Here is a 16,659-nt window from a genome sequence, read left to right as displayed (position 1 = left end):
GTGGGTCAGACAGAACCAGGCATGGCTGAGGGGGCTTTGCTGGGGGGGACCCTCGCAAATCAGGGCTGAATGGAGGCTCCACAGTAGTAGTAGAGCCCTGAGTACACAGGGCTGGACCCTGGTGGTGCCAGGACCTGGTGGGGAGCAGCTGAGAGGGGCGACGGGGCTGGGAGCTGCCCAGCTGCAGCACAGCCATGAGCCTGTGCTGGCCGTGGGTGCAGGGACTGGCAGGGAGGGGAGGAAGCACAGGAAATCTCGCAATGGCTGTATGGTCAGCCCCGGGTTTCCTGTTCCTCCCCAGGAGCTGGAGCTGCACGGGGTCCAGACCACGCCAGCCCCGGTTCCAGCAGGACGCCAGCAGCAGCCCCACGGCGGGGACCTCACAGCAGACGCAGGTTGGAGGGCCTGTGCCCCAGCAGGGCGCTGGCAGGGACAGGGGATACCTTTGTAGGGCAGGGGGATTCTAGGCCCTGGCCCTTGGCAGGGTCAAGGACTGTGCCAGGGGACATCCTGCCCTGCGCAGGGAGGTGCCCCAGCATTCTCCTGCTCCTGCTGTGCTCTTGCCAAGGGGCAGAGCACCCCGGGACCACTGCTGGGACTGGTTTGGCTCCCAGCTTCCCAAATTGGCTCCCAATGGCCATGCTGGAGTCCCGGCTGCTGGGGCATGCCCAGGCTCAGCACCTTCCTTTGGGGCTCAGCACCCTGTCCTGCTCCCGCCAGCTTCCCAGTTGTGCCCTGGTCCCTGGGAGCTTCCACACTGCAGGCATAGGGGTGGCAGTGCCAACAGGCAGCACAGGCACAGGGACTGGTGCCCAGCTGGGGTGGGAGGCACAGCTGTGCTGCCCTCGGGAGCAGCCCCACGTGCAGCAGAGGTGACACTGCTGTTTCTGACCCCACACTTCCTCCTCCCTGGCACTGTCCTTGCAGGCTCCAGCTCCCACAGGGCTTGGAGTGCTCACCCCACTGCTTTGAATGCACTTTACAAGGCTGATTGTAGGGGGCATGGAGGGTCTGCCCTGCCACTCAGGCCAGGCAACGAGGTGGGAGGGTGTGAGATGCAAAGGGCCCTGGCCACTGGTGCAGGCAGCGTGGGGCAGCAGCCATGACTCAGCCTGGCCTGGCACCCCACAGCATCCCCCCACGCAGACGGGTGTGCCATGGGCTTCGGGCCGGAGCTGTGGTGCCCGCGGGGGCACAGCGCGCTGCTGCGGCTGCAGGACGGGGAGCTGCGTCTCCTGGAGCTGATGAAGAAGTGGATGTCGCAGCGTGCCAAGAGCGACCGGGAGTACGCGGGGATGCTGCACCACATGTTCTCCCAGCTGGAGAAGCAGGAGGGCACTGGGCAGCTCCGTGGTGACCATGGTGGCCAGATGGAGAAGGTAGGGATGCCCCAGAACAGGAGTATGCTTTGCAGAGCCTGGTGTAGTGCTGGAAGGTGCTGTCCCCACACTTTTCCTGATGCGCTGGCATCCCACAGACCTGGTGGGTACTGGCGAGCCGGACGGAGACGCTGAGCCAGATCCTACGGCAGCACGCAGAGGAGCTGGTGGCGGGGCCGCTGGCCAAGCTGAGCCTGCTCATCCGCGACAAGCAGCAGCTGCGCAAGGCCTTCAGTGAGCAGTGGCAGCTGCTCAGCCAGGAGTACACCCGGGTATGTGGGGGCCAGCGGGGGAGCGAGGCCATGGCCTGGCCCCGCTCCCTGACCGTGTTCCTCCCCAGACGACACAGCAGGAGATGGAGAAGCTGAAGGCTCAGTACCGCAGCCTGGCACGTGACAGCGCCCAGGCCAAACGCAAGTACCAGGAGGCCAGCAAAGGTGCCAGCCTGGCCCTCAGCTCCATCCCACTGCATCCCCTTCCAGCTCCCCTTGTGGGCCAAGTATGGCTGGAGCGTCCTGCACCCTGTGGGAATCATGGCCCAGCCTGGAGCGGGTGGAGACTCTTGGGGTGGGCAGCATGGGGAGAGCCCAGCCTGGCCCCCAAGGAGACAGGCAAAAGTCCAGAGGTTTTGGGAAACCACGCTGTGGGTCAGGAGCATCCCTGTGTCACAGTGTAACTGCCCCAGCCTTGGTCACCCTACCTGCCCTGGGACCCTCTCCCAGCTCGACACCCCCTGGCCCCTGCCCCAGCCCTGCCAGGTGTTCTTGCCCCTCACTGATGTGCTGCAATGCTGGGACTGGTGGTGTGCTGGTGGTTGGTGTTTTCCACGGCCTCTCCCCACAGACAAAGAGCGGGACAAAGCAAAGGAGAAGTACGTGCGCAGCCTCTGGAAGCTCTATGCCCTGCACAACCAATACGTGCTGGCCGTGCAGGCAGCTGCGCTGCACCACCAGCACTACTACCAGTGGGTGCTGCCCAGCCTGCACCAGTCCCTCTACAGCCTACAGCAGGAGATGGTCCTCATCCTGTAAGATTCCTGCCCGCCCCCCGCTGCTTGTCCTGTTCCCCACTGCCCATCCCATGCCCCATTCCCCATCTTGCACCCCCCTGCCAGCCCTTCACCCCACTGCCAACCCCTGGGCACCCCCATGGTCCCCCAGAACCAGCAGTGCTCTTGCAGAAAGGAGATCCTTGGGGAGTACTGCAGCATCAGCAGCCTGGTACAGGAGGACGTTCTGGCCATTCACCACGAGATTGCCGGTGCCATCGAGGCCATCGACCCTGCCACTGAGTACAGCAGCTTCATCCAGAGCCACCAGTACGGCCCCGTGCAGCCGCAGCCTCTCTGCCGGGCACGGCCCTGCCACCCACAGTTGCTGGCAGCCGGCACAGGGCAGATGGAGGCAGAGCCATTCTGGGTGCCCACAGGTATGACTCCGAGGTGCCACCAACTGTGTCCTTTGATGAGAGCCTGCTGGAGGAGACAGAGAGCCTGGCACCAGGGGAACTGCAGTTGAATGAGCTGACCCTTGAGAGTGTCCAGCACTGGTGAGTGGAGCTGGCCACAGGCGAGGGACAGGTTTGGGGCAGGGGCTCAGCATGCCGGCACGTGTCTCTTGCAGCCTGACGTCGGTCGAGGAGGAGCTGGCGGCTGCCATGGAGGCTGTGAGCAGCAAGGAGCAGCAGGTGTGGGAGCTGAAGGCAGAGATCCATGATGAGGAGCAGGGCTGGAGCCCTGGGAAGCGGTGAGGTGCAGTGGAGGGGGAGCGAGGGGCCAGGGTGGCAGGTGCTGACCACCCTGTCCCCTCCCCAGGGTGCACTTGCTGAGTAGGAGGCAGGGGCTGCTCGAGGCTCAGCAGCAGCTCGAGGGCTGCCTCTGCACCCAGGCCAAGCTGCAGGCACAGCGGGACATGCTGGCAGGGAAGCTGGCAGAGCTGGGGTCCAGGGAGCCCCTGCCTGCCCTGCCTGTGCCAGAGGACCGGCAGTCTGTCTCCTCCACGGTGAGTCCTGCCTCCCATGCCCTGGGAGTGGCAGGGATGGGGTCCTCCCCAGCTGGTGCACAGCTTATACCTCCCCCAGGAGCAGGAGCGAAGTGGGGCCAGTGCTCTAGAGACCCTCAAGAACCACATCACGGGTATCTTCAGCCCCAAGTACTCGGTGAGTCCCTGGGCACCTCCGGTCACCCTGCTCTCCATCCAGCTGGCCCTTCTGCCTCCCCTCCCCTCTGGCCTCCCTGTTCCAGCCCTTCCAGACTCTCATCCCACCTACCCTGGGCACAGCTTCCAGGCACCTCTGCTGCCCACCTCTGGCACGGCTCAGGGATGGACATGGCTGGGCTCACCCTGTTTCTTTCCAGCTGCCCCCGCCCATGCCCCTGATCCCGGAGGTGCAGAAGCCGCTGTGCCAGCAGGTCTGGTATCACGGGGCCATCCCACGCTCGGAGGTGCAGGAGCTGCTGACCTGCAGTGGGGACTTCCTGGTGCGGGAGAGCCAGGGCAAGCAGGAGTATGTGCTCAGCGTGCTGTGGGACGGGCAGCCCCGGCATTTCATCATCCAGGCTGCCGACGTGAGTGATCATGGGCAGGGGGGAAGGCCAGGGCAACCCCACATGAGCAGGCGGGGGGTCCCTGCTGGGCACAACCCCTCAGCTACCCTCTCTGCAGAACATGTTCCGACTGGAGGGGGACAGTTTCCCCACCATCCCGCTGCTCATCCAGCACCTCCTGCAGAGCCAGCAGCCCATCACCCGCAAGAGTGGCATCGTCCTGGCCAGGGCTGTACCCAAGGTGACACAGGCAGTGGGAAAGGGGACTGGCCCTCTGAGCAGGGGCAGCCCTGCCCGACCCCTTCACCTGCCCAGGGCTTGGCTGGGAGCCCCAGGCATGCTTCTCCAGCTAGATGGGGGGACTAAGGCCTGGGGGACCCTGAGGTCTGGGGACCCCCTCTGGGGCTGTCTGAGAGGGGGCTGCAGGGAGATGTGGGTTGGGGGGACAGCTCACCACTGTTGCTTGCTGCAGGACAAATGGGTGCTCAACCACGAAGATGTGTTGCTGGGGGAGCGCATTGGCCGGGTGAGTCAAGGTGCTCTGGGGTCTATGGGAGGGCCCAGCTGTCCCCACAGGGGTCTACAGAAGAACAGGGTTTTCCTTGGGCCACATGGTGAGCTGAGCCAGTGCACCTGTGTCTCGGCAGGGTAACTTTGGGGAGGTGTTCAGTGGCCGCCTGCGTGCTGACAACACCCCTGTGGCTGTGAAATCCTGCCGGGAAACCCTCCCGCCCGAGCTCAAGGCCAAGTTCCTTCAGGAAGCCAGGTCTGTGTGGCCAGTGCGCTTGTCTCGTCCTATCTATCCATCCTTGGGGCTATTCAGCCCTGCTGAGGGCTGTGTCCCTGAGCCAGCTTGGTAGAGCACCCTGGAGTTGGTACTGGGTGGCCTGTGCCTGTGGCAGCTGGGCTCCCACACCATTACGGTGCTCATCCTTGTCCCCACAGGATCCTCAAGCAGTACAGGCACCCGAACATCGTGCGGCTCATTGGTGTCTGCACACAGAAACAGCCCATTTACATTGTCATGGAGCTGGTGCAGGGTGAGTGGCTCTGACCCACAGCCCCCAGGCACGTATGGGTGTGCCCAGGCACCCATCAGCTCCACAATCTGGGTGCAGGGGGGGACTTCCTGAGCTTCCTGCGCAGCGAGGGGCCCCACCTCCGGGTGAAGGAGCTGGTCAGGATGACAGAGAATGCTGCTGCTGGCATGGAGTACCTGGAGAGCAAGCACTGCATCCACAGGTGGGCCCTGGCAAGGCAGGGAGAGCCCTGGAACCCTCACTGGCCTGGAGCCCCAGGAACAGCCGGGTGCACGGCTGATGGCTCGGGGCCGCCCCAGGGACCTGGCTGCTCGCAACTGCCTGGTGACGGAGAGGAACACCCTGAAGATCAGTGATTTTGGGATGTCACGGGAGGAGGAGGATGGCATCTATGCCTCCACAGGGGGGATGAAGCAGATCCCTGTCAAGTGGACGGCCCCTGAAGCACTCAATTATGGTATGGGATGGTGCTGGGCACAACCTGGCACCCCACAGCTCAGCTGGGAGCCAGGAGTCCAGCACTGTCCCGCTCCCACGCGTCTGATCCTGGGGAGGGAGGCAGAGATCCAAAGTACCCCAGCTCTCAGGAGTGAAGGCACAACCAGTCGATGGTGACACAGGTGTCCTCAGCTGCCACCATCCGTCCTACTCCATGTCCCCAGGCCGATACAGCTCAGAGAGCGATGTCTGGAGCTTTGGGATCCTGTTGTGGGAAGCCTTCAGCCTGGGTGCCATCCCCTATGCCAACCTCAGCAACCAGCAGACACGGGAGGCAGTGGAGCAGGGTAGGGGACGCAGCCAAGGCTGGCTCCCAAGGGCCACTGCGAGCTGTGGGTGCAGCACAGCAGATCCACTGTAGAGCTGTGCCCAAGGGAGGGCTAGATGGGGCTGTGGGGGGTGAGGGACTGGTGGTCCAGGCTGCCATGTTCCCATCCCTGTTACCTCAGGTGTGCGGCTGGACCCCCCCGAGCAGTGCCCTGAGGAGGTGTACCAGCTGATGCAGCGCTGCTGGGAGTATGACCCCCACAAGCGGCCCAGCTTCAGCACCATCCACCAGGACCTCATTGCCATCCGCAAGAGGCACCGCTGACGAGGGCACCAGAGGCCCCGGATCAATCCCGCAGCAGTGTCCCTCCCTTGGGCAGTGACGCAGCCCCTGGATCCATCCCGTGACAGTGCCTGGGGGCACAGCAGAACCCTGCCTGGGCAGCACGTGCTGTGGTGCAGCTGTGGGTGCCTGTGCCCCTTTCCTTTTCCAGAGGCTCCCGCATGCCCTGGGTGGAGGTCACAGCACACACAGCTCCTGCCTGGCTTCATCCTGCTCAATAAACACAGGAGCTCTGCAGCTGCGCGTCTGGAGTCTGTGAGGGGACATGGGTCTGCACTGCACTGGGATGGGGCACTGAGAGACGAGACACTGGGATGGAGCACCGTAATGATGCACCAGGACGGGATACCAGGACAGGGCACACCGGGACAGGGTGCACCGAGACAGGGCACCAGAATGAAGTACCGGGGTGGGGCACCAGGACAGGGTGCCCTTGGGTAGGGCACTGGGATGGGGAGTACTGGGACGGGTCACCGGGACAAGGCACAATGGGGTGGTGGAATGGGACAGGGCACTGGGACAGGATACAGGGATGGGGCAGCGGCATCTCGACTCGGCCCCGCGGCTGGGAGGGTGGCCAGGTTATGGGTGGGTGCCGGCCGGGCCGATCCCAGCGTTCCGCGGGGTGCCCGGCCCGGCCCGCCCGCTCCGGTGCCACCTCCCGCGGGGGGCGGAGCGGCGGGCGGGGCCTGGCCTGGCCTGGCCCATCCTGGCGGGCCCGGGCGGGCGATGTGAGCAGCGGGGTCGGGCCGCGGAGCCGCCCGGGGTAAGAGCGGAGCGCCCGCGGTGTCCCCGCCGGCCCGGCCTGGCCTTCCCCGGTCCCGGCCCGGCCCGGCCCGGCTCCGCGGGGCTGCAGCGCGGTGGCCCCGGGCCCTGCCCGGCTCGGCGGGGCCGTGCGGCCTGTCCCGGCCTGGGCCCCTTCCCCAGCCCCATCCGCAGCTATAAATACTCAGCACCGGATTAAGCCAAGTAGGACGCGGGGAGGGCGCTTGGAGAAGGAGGCAGGAGGCCGCGGTGGGGGGTTGCGCTGTCCGACGTGTGCCCCCCTTCCCGTATCCCGGCGCAGGTGAGTCCCTCCATCCCTTCATGATGAAGCTGAAGAAGCAGGTGACAGTGTGTGGAGCTGCCATCTTCTGCGTGGCAGTCTTCTCCCTCTACTTGATGCTGGACCGGGTACAGCACGACCCTGCACGACACCAGAGTGGGGGCAACTTCCCCAGGGTGAGTTTGGGGGGGGGTGGGGGGGGGTGAGAGGGGCCATGGGATGACAAACAGGGACATTCAGCCAGGGAAATTCACGGGGAGCCAGCCCTGGCCCCCTACCATTCGGCTGCTGGGGCCAAGGCTGGCTCCCCACAGCTCTGGATGACCTCCTGGCCCTCACCGTGCCCTTTGTCCCCCCAGAGCCAGATCTCAGTGCTACAGAACCGCATTGAGCAGCTGGAGCAGCTGCTGGAGGAGAACCATGAGATCATCAGCCACATCAAGGACTCGGTGCTGGAGCTGACGGCCCATGCAGAGGGGCAGCCGGCGTTGCCCCATCACCCCTCGAATGGCTCCTGGGTGCTGCCCCCTGAGAGTCGCCCAAGTTTCCTCTCCGTGTCCCCACAGGACTGCCAGTTCGCCCTGGGGGGCAAGGGACAGAGCCCAGACCTGCAGGTGAGGGGCTGGTGGCTTTGCTAGCACAAGGGGTCCATACCCAGGCATCTGAGGGGTCCTGCCTCTACTCTTTTGGGGGTCTTTCAGCCCTGCCTCCCACCCACAGATGCTGGCCGTGTACTCCCTGCTGCCCTTTGACAACCAGGATGGTGGTGTCTGGAAGCAGGGCTTTGACATCACCTACGAGCCCAATGAGTGGGACACGGAACCTCTGCAGGTGTTTGTGGTGCCGCACTCCCACAATGACCCGGGTGAGCAGCAGAGGAGGGGAAGAGCTGGCTCAGCCCCTGCTGCTCCATAGTGCTGGCAGGGAAGGGCTGGGCCCCCACAGTGACCCCCACCTGTGCTACCAGGCTGGATCAAGACCTTCGACAAGTACTACTACGACCAAACGCAGCACATCCTCAACAGCATGTTGCTGAAGTTGCAGGAGGACCCGCGCCGGCGCTTCATCTGGTCCGAGATCTCCTTCTTTTCCAAGTGGTGGGACAACATCAGTGCCCAGAAGCGGGCTGCAGTGCGCAGGTAGGGCAGGAAAGAGCCCTGGGGACAGAAAGGCTGCCCTGACTGCAGTGCAGCAACCGTGGGCCCTGCACTGCTCACCATGGGGTGCCCTGGCACTGCCAGCAGCCTCCCAGTGCCACCAGATATCAGAGCCACTGCAGTGAGGGGTGAGAGCTGAGTGCTGCCAGCACCGGGGTCTCTGCAGTGAGGACTGAGGGCTGGGGGAGGCATGTCTCACTCTGTGCCTCTGCCTGTGCTCATTGGGCTGAGAAACTTGAGTGCAAGGCCCAGGGCACCCTTGGAGTGGTGGGCAGGACCTGGAGGGCAGGACTGTGTGGTGGGACAGGGCCCCCTTGTCAGCCCCCTGCCCCGAGAGAGCTAGGGATGGAGGACATAGCAGAGGGTGTTGTTCTATGTGGGAATATGCTCTGGCAGGGGCCTTGGCTGGCACTGAGCTGTGGAGGGATGTGTCTCTGTGTGACGTCAGCATGGGTAGTGAGGAACGGCAGCAGTGGCTGTGGGGGCTGTGGGTGGGCCCCAGGTGGCTAAAGGCAGGGGGACTCTGCCATGGACATGTGGCTCACGCGGGACTCTGGTCACATCTCGGGTGTCCCCCTCACAGGCTGGTGGGCAATGGGCAGCTGGAGATGGTGACAGGTGGCTGGGTGATGCCCGACGAGGCCAATTCCCACTACTTCGCCATGATTGACCAGCTGATCGAGGGGCACCAGTGGCTAGAGAAGAACATTGGTGAGAGCAGAGTGGGTGCTGAGCAGGAGAGGCACAATGCTGACTGGTACCCTGGCCCTGGCAGGACCCTCCTCGCAGGAGGTGATGCTGGCTCAGCACAGGCTGACAGGTCTCTGTGCCTCCAGGTGCGACACCGCGGTCGGGCTGGGCCGTGGATCCCTTTGGGTACAGCTCCACCATGCCCTACCTGCTGAAGCGCTCCAACCTGACGGCCATGCTCATCCAGCGTGTGCACTATTCCATCAAGAAGCACTTTGCTGCCACCCAGAACCTGGAGTTTATGTGGAGACAGACGTGGGGTGAGAGGCTGCCAGGAGGGGACGGCAGAAGGGGCCCTGTAGGGCAAGTGGCAGCAGGGAATGGCTACCAGCCACTTTACTGTGCAGATGAGCTGAGCGCCAGGAGGTGATGGCTCTGCCCCATGGGACAGCCCTGGGGTGACTCCCTATCTACCTCTGTGCCCAGCACACTGAGGGAGGCTGCTGTGTCCTCTGGGCTCCAACTCTGCTCTGTCCGACAGCTGTCCTTGGGACCCCCTGCTCGGGGACAGGCAAGGGAGAGCCATTGCTGGTGCTCACCTGTCCTTGGTCCTACAGATCCAGACGCCAGCACTGACATCTTCTGCCACATGATGCCCTTCTACAGCTACGATGTGCCCCACACTTGTGGGCCAGACCCCAAGATCTGCTGCCAGTTTGACTTCAAGCGCCTGCCTGGAGGCCGAATCAACTGCCCCTGGAAGGTTCCTCCCCGCGCCATCACCGATGCCAACGTGGCGGAGCGGTGAGTGTGGCAGGGGCACATGGCTCCCAGCCCGGTGGCCTATCCAGGGCCAGTCTCATACCTCGACCCCCATCCAGAGCCCAGCTGCTGCTGGACCAGTACCGCAAGAAGTCCAAGCTGTACCGCAGCAAGGTGCTCCTGGTGCCCCTGGGAGATGACTTCCGATACGACAAGCCGCAGGAGTGGGACGCCCAGTTCCTCAACTATCAGCGCATCTTCGACTTCCTCAATTCCCGGCCCGACCTCCACGTCCAGGTACGTGTGAGGATCTTCAGTGGGGCTGGGGGCACACGCTGTGACCACCACAGAGTGCAGTCAGAGGGTGGGCAGTGCTGGAAGGGATGATGGGAGCCCCCACTGTGGGAGCCCTGGCTCAGGGCCACACGTGCTGTCCTGCAGGCGCAGTTTGGGACACTCTCTGACTACTTCGATGCCCTGTATAAGAAGATGGGCATTGTGCCGGGGATGAGGCCACCTGGGTTCCCAGTGCTGACCGGGGATTTCTTCTCCTATGCTGACCGGGAGGACCACTACTGGACGGGATACTTCACCTCCCGGCCGTTCTACAAGAGCCTGGACCGGGTGCTAGAGGCCCACCTCCGGTGAGGGGCAGCAGACTGGGCTGTGGAGCATGGGGGGTGTGTAGGGCGTGGGTGAGGGATGACTAGGCAGCATCTGGGAGCTCCAGCAGCCCCCAGGTCTGCACCAGCCACCAATGCCCTGGGGTGGCCCAGGCAGTGCCAAACCCTTGCCCAGTCCCAGGGGAGTGTGTGCCCCCGCCGGCATGTCCAGGCCAGCCCCCACAGCACTGGGGCACAGGGACAGAGACCCTCTGTGACCCTGTCCCTGTGCAGGGGGGCAGAGATCCTGTACAGCCTGGCACTCGCCCACGCCCGCCATGCCAGTGCCGATGGCAGGTACCCGCTCTCCGACTACGCCCTGCTGAGCAACGCCCGACGCAACCTGGGCCTCTTCCAGCACCACGACGCCATCGCTGGCACCGCCAAGGAGGCCGTAGCCGTGGACTATGGAGTCCGGTGCGTGTGGGGGCTGGAGCACCCTCAGAGCCTGTCAGGGAGGGGCTGGTGGGCTCAGGGCTGTGAGTGTGGCTGGGTGTAGGGGTCTTTTGGGGCTCCTCTCCTGGGGAGAGGTGGGGGATGCTGGGTGGGTGAATGGCCGTGGGTGGCTCACTCTGCCCGTGCCCCAGGCTGCTCCACTCCCTTACCAACCTGAAGCGCGTCATCATCAACGCTGCGCACTACCTTGTGCTGGGGGACAAGGACACGTATCACCACGACCCTGCTGCGCCCTTCCTCAGCACGGTGAGCAGTACCTGCCCCTGGCTCCCTGGACTTCGTTATGCTGTCCCCATGCCCTCAGGAGCACAATTCTGTGCAGGCGTGGCTGGGGAAAGGGCCCTGTGTTCCTGGGCCCAGCTGGCAGGGTGTGGGCATACCCCAACTCTCACTGCTCCTCTCCCCAGGATGACACACGCCCCAGCCAGGACTCCCTCCCGGAGAAGACGGTGATCAAACTGGACACCTCACCCCGGTAGGGCCTCATGCCTTGCTTTAGGGACTTGTGGGGCTGTGGAGAGGCAGTGATGGAGTATCTGGGATGCTGTGAAGCTATGGCTGGATGCAGTGAACCTGTGGGTAGTGTGGGGCATTGGGCATCTGGGATGTGGTGGGGCTGGGATGCCATCCCTGGGTGACCCCCTGCAGGTTCCTGGTGGTGTTCAACCCTCTGGAGCAGGAACGCCTGAGTGTGGTGCCAATGCTGGTGGACTCCCCGCATGTGCGTGTGCTCTCCGAGGAGGGCCAGCCCCTGCCCTTCCAGCTCAGTGCAACCTGGAGCTCCGCCACCGAAGTGGTTCCTGACGTCTACCAGGTACAGGATGCCCCGTTGACACTGCCTGCCCCATCCTCAGCCTGCACATACCATGCATGCCAGCCTCCCATCCCTGCATACTGCCAGGACACTCTGTCAGCCCTGCTCTGTCCCTGCCCCACAGCACAAGCTCCCACAGCTGTCAAACCACCGGGCCCCCATGCACGTCTCCCCTCAGCGGAGGCCCCACAGTGCCAAGTGGGGCCTTTGCCCGACCGACTCCCAGTCCGTCCCCAGGCGCGGGGGGCTGGCTCAGGTCCCCATACTGCCTGCAGGTGTCTGTGCTGGCCCGCCTGCCCGCGCTGGGGCTGCGTGTGCTGCAGCTGCACAGGTCCTTGGACGGCCGTGCCACGCTGAAGTCCTCCACGCGCCTGTACCTGCACGGCCGGGACCTGCCTGTGCGCAAGCCTGAGACTGTGCCCCTGCAAGTCTTCCCGGCTGCTGCCGATGACTTCTGCCTGGAGAACCAACACCTGCAGGCCTGCTTCTCAGGGCACTCGGGCCTGCTGCAGGTGAATGTGGGGCTCTGGAGTGGAGGAGGGGAGGGGGTCACCATGCTGCCTTCTGCATTCATGGCTGTGCTGGCCTGCACCCGCAGAGCATACGCGGAGCTGGGGAGGAAAAGGGGCACAGGGTGAGCAGCGAGTTCCTCGTCTACGGCACCAGGACCTCCAAGGACAAAAGTGGGGCCTATCTCTTCCTGCCTGATGGAGAAGCCAAGGTATAGGGTTTGTCCTGTTAGCCAGCTGGCAGCTGTGCCTGCGGGACTGTCTTCAGGCAGCAGCCTCAGCACAGCGCTCCTTCCCCCCAGCCCTATGCCCCCAAGAACCCCCCAGTGGTGCGGGTAACGGAGGGACCCCTCTTCTCAGAGGTTGCCAGCTACTATGAGCACGTTCAGACCATGGTGCGGCTGTACAATGTGCCAGGTGAGATCCTGAGGCGGTGCCGGGGTGTCACTGGCCCAGTGGTGCTGGGCAATGCTGCCTGTGGGGCCCAGCCCCTCACTGCCTACCTGCAGGGGTGGAGGGCCTGTCCCTGGATGTGTCCTGCCTGGTGGACATCCGTGACCACATCAACAAGGAGCTGGCCCTGCGCTTCAGCACCGACATTGAGAGCGACAACACCTTCTTCACGGACCTCAATGGTTTCCAGGTATGCGGCAGCCTGGGGAGGGACAGCACCTGCCCACAGCAGGACAGTTCCCTGGCACCCAGTGCTGGACACTGTGGGAGCCACTGTTGGCCACTGACCTCTGTCCCTTGACAGATCCAGCCCCGCAGGTACCAGCGGAAGCTGCCGCTGCAGGCCAACTTCTACCCCATGCCTGCCATGGCCTACATCCAGGACATGCAGAGCCGCTTGACGCTGCTCACAGCCCAGGCCCTGGGAGTCTCCAGCCTCCGCAGCGGTGAGATGGAGGCCTGTGTCTTGGAGGCCTCTGCCTTGGAGACCTGCTGTAGAGCTGGGGCTCCCCTCCCCGGGGGGTGTAGGGGAGGAGGGTGCTGCAGGCTGGGCACAGGGTACCCTGGTCCTGCTGTCTCTGGGAGCTCCATGCCATGGGGGGTGGCTGGCTCCTGGTAAAGCCTGGGGCATGGGGACCCACTCTTCACAGGCCAGCTGGAGGTGATCCTGGACCGGCGCCTCATGCAGGATGACAACCGGGGCTTGGGCCAGGGGCTGAAGGACAACAAGCGAACCTGCAACCGATTCCGGCTCCTCCTGGAGCGCCGCACCACTGCCAACAAGGTGCTTGGGCTGTGAGGCCACGGGATGGGAATGCCCAGCCTTGCCTTGGGATGGAGCAGGGTGGAGGCACCTGCAGAAAGCCACATGTGTGATGGGATGCAGCATCTGCTCCCCTCCTGTCCCATTGCGCTGGCTCTAGGCAGAGATGGGCCTGGAGCAGGGGGCACGGGGAGGGTGGGACCTGTGCAGTGGGATCTGTCCCTGTGGAGCCGCATTGCCCTTGTAATCACAGTGTTCTTGTCCCATCCCCTCGCTGCCCTCTATGCTTGCGCCATGTCACCCATTCAGAGCTCCGGCTTCTTTTCCAAACTGGTCTCCATGTTTAAAGCCTTGGGCTTCCCTGGCATCAGGACTGGCAGCCCTGAGGTAATGGCCGGCCTGGCCCCACTGTCTCTCCCTGTCTTGTGCACTAGCTGCTAGCCACTAGCCTAGCCAGGCCCGTAGCAGGTCCGTAGTCTGAGCATCAGCTAGATGGGGTCCTGTTTGGGTGCTGGGGAAGGAGTCCTGCCTGGGTGGGGGCAGCTCTGGGTGCCCTGTGCCCGCAGGTGCCTGGTCTCGGGGCACTGCTGGAGCAGTGGTTCGTTCTGTGGGCCCTGCCCAGGCTCTGCCTGGCCTGCGGCTCCCCAGGCCTATACTGACCCATGTGCTCCTCGGCAGGTGCAGGACGAACGCCCCATCAGCTTCCCCTCCCTGCTGAGCCACATCACCTCCATGCACCTGAATGCCGAAGCCCTGGTCATGCCGGTGGCGCAGGAGAAGCCAGCCGTGCCAGCCCTGCGCTCCTTCGTGCCCCTCGCCACCACCCTCCCCTGCGACTTCCACATCCTTAACTTGCGGATGTTGCAGGCAGAAGTGAGCTACAGCCTGGGTGTGACAGGACTCTGGGGGGCTCTTGCCCTGCTGTCCGCACTGTTGTGCCTCACGCCCTGGCTTCCCCCAGGATGACTCACTACCCTCGACCGAGGCAGCGCTGATTCTGCACCGCAAAGGCTTTGACTGCAGCCTGGAGGCCAAGAACCTGGGCTTCAACTGCACTACCAGCCAGGGCAAGGTAGGGCTAGGCTGCCCCACACCCACACTGGGTCAGAGCCAGGCTGGACCTCAGCACGGCTGGCATGCCACATATCAGGCTGCCCCAGGCACCAGAGGCAGCACCCAGGCCTCCTCTCTTCTCCCTCCTCTCTCCCCAGCTGGTCCTGGGAGGCCTGTTCCAGGGGCTGGAGCTGGGCTCCCTGCAGCCCACCTCACTGACGCTGATGTATCCACTGGGCACGGCTTCCAACAGCACCAACATCTACCTGGACCCCATGGAAATTGCCACATTCCGCATCCGCCTTGGGTAGTGTGTGGAGCGGGAGAGGAGCAGAGTGACTGGGCAGCGTGGGAGCAGCACCAGCACTGCAGGAGAGCAGGGCCAGCAGCACTGTGCTGGGCGCGGGCAGGAGGCACTGGACTTGCAGAGGCTGCTGCTGCCTTCTAATTTATTAGTCCCACGTTCTCAGATAGATTTTGGAATGAACTGCTGTGGCGGGGCTGGGTGGAGGCTGCGGAATGTGGTGCCAGGTGGGCTGAGCACAGCTGGCAGGGGCAGCAGGCCAGGCTCTGCTGCTGCTGGTGGGATGGGCACTGCTGCCCTGCCATGTTCACAGGCTGCCCGAGAGTGTGGCCACCCCAGTGGCTGGGGCAGGGCCTGTGCTGGGCTCCCCTGGCCTAGCGGAGCAGCATGGGGCTGATTGGTGGTGTTGGGCAGTTGCCTGGAGAGGTGCTGTGGACTAGAGACTGAGCTCACCTGGAGCTCGTAGGAAACACGAGGCCGTTTCCAAGGGCCCAGTCTGTGTGTGGTTTGTGCCTCCCGTGCAGGTGAGTGGGAACAGTGCGCCATGGGGAGACAGGGCAGCACCCAAGGCAGGGAGTCTGGCTCGGGACCAAGGTCAGTCTGGGTCTGCTGGGTGGGCTGTCAGAGCTGTGCCGTCCTCTGCTCTTTGAGGTCCCTGCCCTGCCAGTGCTCCTAGATCCCGAGCTGGGTGTGGGCCCTGGGCACGTGTGAGAGGCTGGTGGCATGGCCAGGCCCAGCCATGCTTGGCAGCAGGAGCCAGGGGGACAGGAGTCAGGCAGCTCCTTGTGCTGGCAGCAACAACTGGGGGAAGCATGGCAATGGCCTCTCCCAAATCCAGAGCCTTTAGCCCCGTTTCAGTGTGAGCCTGGCAGTTCAGACTCTGCTGAGGCTGCAGCAGCTGAGGTGCAGGTGCTGATGCCACCTCACCAGAGCATCCTCCCGGTTGCTGTGGGAACCGCAGGGGCTGCCAGCTCCCTGGCCCCTGGGGCTAATTACTGCCAGCGGGGAGGGCTGCAGGGGGAGGCAGGGGAGCTGCCTCAGCCCTGGCTTCATTGGACTTGATGAACTTAGAGGTCCTTTCCAACTTAAATGATTCTGTGCTTCCATGATTCCTGCACAGCCTTCGGCACCTCTGCATGCTACAGGCTCGGCCATGGTCCTGCATCCCACAGCCCTGGAAGGGGCTGAGTTCATGGAGCCAGCATGGACCAGCTCCAGCAGCTCAGCCCTTTGCAGTGCCCGGAGGATGCCTGGCATGGGGACCCTCTGCTGGAGCCTGGCTAATGTCATGGCTGGTGGGGGGCCAGGGGGCTGGCACAGGGCCTTGCCCAGGGGTGGGTGATGAGAGAGTGGGTGCCGAGGGACTGCAGCACAGGTGACCTGCCCCCACCTGGTGCCAGGCACTCACCCCATGCCCTGGCCTGGCCCACAGCCCTTGCCATAACTCCAGGATCCTGGGACGGGCCCCGGTGCCCAACCAGGGCCCTGGACTCTGTGGCTGCTGATCCGTGGCTGGGTGGGGAAGGAGCTCCTGGCCCGTCCTGCTCCTGGCCCCAGAAGCTCATTACTGATGCTCCCGCCTCCGCCCTGGTCCCTGTGGACTGAGCCTGAGTGAGTGCAGGAGGCTCTAATGGCTCTGAGCGGCTCTTGATGGGCTGCGATGGAGGCGGGAGCAGGAGTGGCTGTGGTTTCTGCCTCCACTGCAGCCAGAGCTGCCTCTGCTCAGGGTCGGCCAGGATGATGCTGGGTGGGCTCCTGCTCCAGCTGCTCCTCACCACGGCTCTGTTCCCCAGCATCCTTGGGACAGGTACAGCCCCACTCCTGCCCCTCCTGTTCCCTGAACCTGTCCTCCCCATCCCTGACGAAGCTTTGTCCCTTGGGAGTTGCTCCCTGACAGCCCAGAACAGAGGCTGGGGGCG

At 64.1% G+C, this 16,659-nt stretch overlaps 3 protein-coding genes across 11 annotated transcripts in view; 2 read left to right on the top strand and 1 right to left on the bottom strand.

The window, feature by feature from the left end:
* The first annotated feature begins 340 nt into the window (after positions 1 to 340).
* FES (FES proto-oncogene, tyrosine kinase) lies at positions 341 to 6,280 on the top strand. Of its 2 annotated transcripts, XM_027688566.1 has the most exons (19): positions 341 to 395; positions 1,132 to 1,379; positions 1,478 to 1,651; positions 1,720 to 1,816; positions 2,223 to 2,406; positions 2,560 to 2,697; positions 2,808 to 2,927; positions 3,002 to 3,124; positions 3,193 to 3,379; positions 3,459 to 3,536; positions 3,736 to 3,945; positions 4,043 to 4,165; positions 4,397 to 4,450; positions 4,572 to 4,690; positions 4,870 to 4,964; positions 5,043 to 5,166; positions 5,264 to 5,421; positions 5,627 to 5,749; positions 5,912 to 6,280. In XM_027688566.1, the coding sequence occupies exons 2-19, from the start codon at positions 1,158 to 1,160 to the stop codon at positions 6,052 to 6,054; spliced, it is 2,472 nt and encodes an 823-aa protein (XP_027544367.1). In that variant the 5' UTR covers positions 341 to 395; positions 1,132 to 1,157; the 3' UTR covers positions 6,055 to 6,280. The 2 variants fall into 2 exon arrangements, with proteins under 2 accessions (XP_027544367.1, XP_027544368.1); XM_027688567.1 differs by lacking the exon at positions 4,043 to 4,165.
* Positions 6,281 to 6,738: 458 nt separating this feature from the next.
* MAN2A2 (mannosidase alpha class 2A member 2) lies at positions 6,739 to 15,234 on the top strand. 5 transcript variants are annotated; one of them, XM_027688561.1, is made up of 24 exons: positions 6,739 to 6,838; positions 7,139 to 7,293; positions 7,477 to 7,731; positions 7,838 to 7,982; positions 8,085 to 8,256; positions 8,858 to 8,985; positions 9,111 to 9,284; positions 9,582 to 9,768; positions 9,846 to 10,023; positions 10,168 to 10,370; positions 10,623 to 10,805; positions 10,976 to 11,090; positions 11,252 to 11,319; positions 11,493 to 11,658; positions 11,934 to 12,170; positions 12,257 to 12,379; positions 12,470 to 12,584; positions 12,677 to 12,810; positions 12,925 to 13,066; positions 13,271 to 13,404; positions 13,693 to 13,770; positions 14,062 to 14,256; positions 14,345 to 14,455; positions 14,595 to 15,234. In XM_027688561.1, exons 2-24 carry the CDS (start codon positions 7,159 to 7,161, stop codon positions 14,745 to 14,747), a joined length of 3,531 nt encoding a protein of 1,176 aa, XP_027544362.1. In that variant the 5' UTR covers positions 6,739 to 6,838; positions 7,139 to 7,158; the 3' UTR covers positions 14,748 to 15,234. The 5 variants fall into 5 exon arrangements, with proteins under 5 accessions (XP_027544362.1, XP_027544358.1, XP_027544360.1 ...); XM_027688557.1 differs by lacking the exon at positions 13,693 to 13,770 and having other exon boundaries at positions 14,690 to 15,234; XM_027688559.1 differs by lacking the exon at positions 13,693 to 13,770.
* Positions 7,509 to 16,659, bottom strand: part of PRC1 (protein regulator of cytokinesis 1) — a 28,213-nt gene continuing 19,062 nt past the window's right edge. For all 4 annotated transcript variants that reach the window (XR_003535038.1, XM_027688578.1, XM_027688581.1 and 1 more), the window contains exon 16: positions 7,509 to 7,521. The gene's annotated coding sequence lies outside the window, so the exon portion shown is untranslated. The remainder of the gene's footprint in view (positions 7,522 to 16,659) is intronic.

This window comes from Neopelma chrysocephalum, unplaced genomic scaffold (genome assembly GCF_003984885.1).
Source record: "Neopelma chrysocephalum unplaced genomic scaffold, ASM398488v2 Primary Assembly neopelma1_75, whole genome shotgun sequence".
Lineage (NCBI taxonomy): Eukaryota > Metazoa > Chordata > Aves > Passeriformes > Pipridae > Neopelma > Neopelma chrysocephalum.
Note: the sequence above shows the minus strand (reverse complement) of the source record. Positions and strands in the feature narration are given on the sequence as shown.

What these genes read in the sequence shown, in the direction of transcription:
- FES (XM_027688566.1), top strand. Translation starts at nt 1,158, where the DNA reads ATGGGCTTCGGGCCGGAGCTGTGGTGCCCGCGGGGGCACAGCGCGCTG. An exon ending in GTACCAGGAGGCCAGCAAAG is followed by an intron (nt 1,817 to 2,222) that starts GTGCCAGCCTGG and finishes CTCTCCCCACAG; the next exon opens with ACAAAGAGCGGGACAAAGCA. An exon ending in GGCTGGAGCCCTGGGAAGCG is followed by an intron (nt 3,125 to 3,192) that starts GTGAGGTGCAGT and finishes TCCCCTCCCCAG; the next exon opens with GGTGCACTTGCTGAGTAGGA.
- MAN2A2 (XM_027688561.1), top strand. Translation starts at nt 7,159, where the DNA reads ATGATGAAGCTGAAGAAGCAGGTGACAGTGTGTGGAGCTGCCATCTTC. An exon ending in CGGACCTCAATGGTTTCCAG is followed by an intron (nt 12,811 to 12,924) that starts GTATGCGGCAGC and finishes GTCCCTTGACAG; the next exon opens with ATCCAGCCCCGCAGGTACCA. An exon ending in AGTCTCCAGCCTCCGCAGCG is followed by an intron (nt 13,067 to 13,270) that starts GTGAGATGGAGG and finishes CACTCTTCACAG; the next exon opens with GCCAGCTGGAGGTGATCCTG.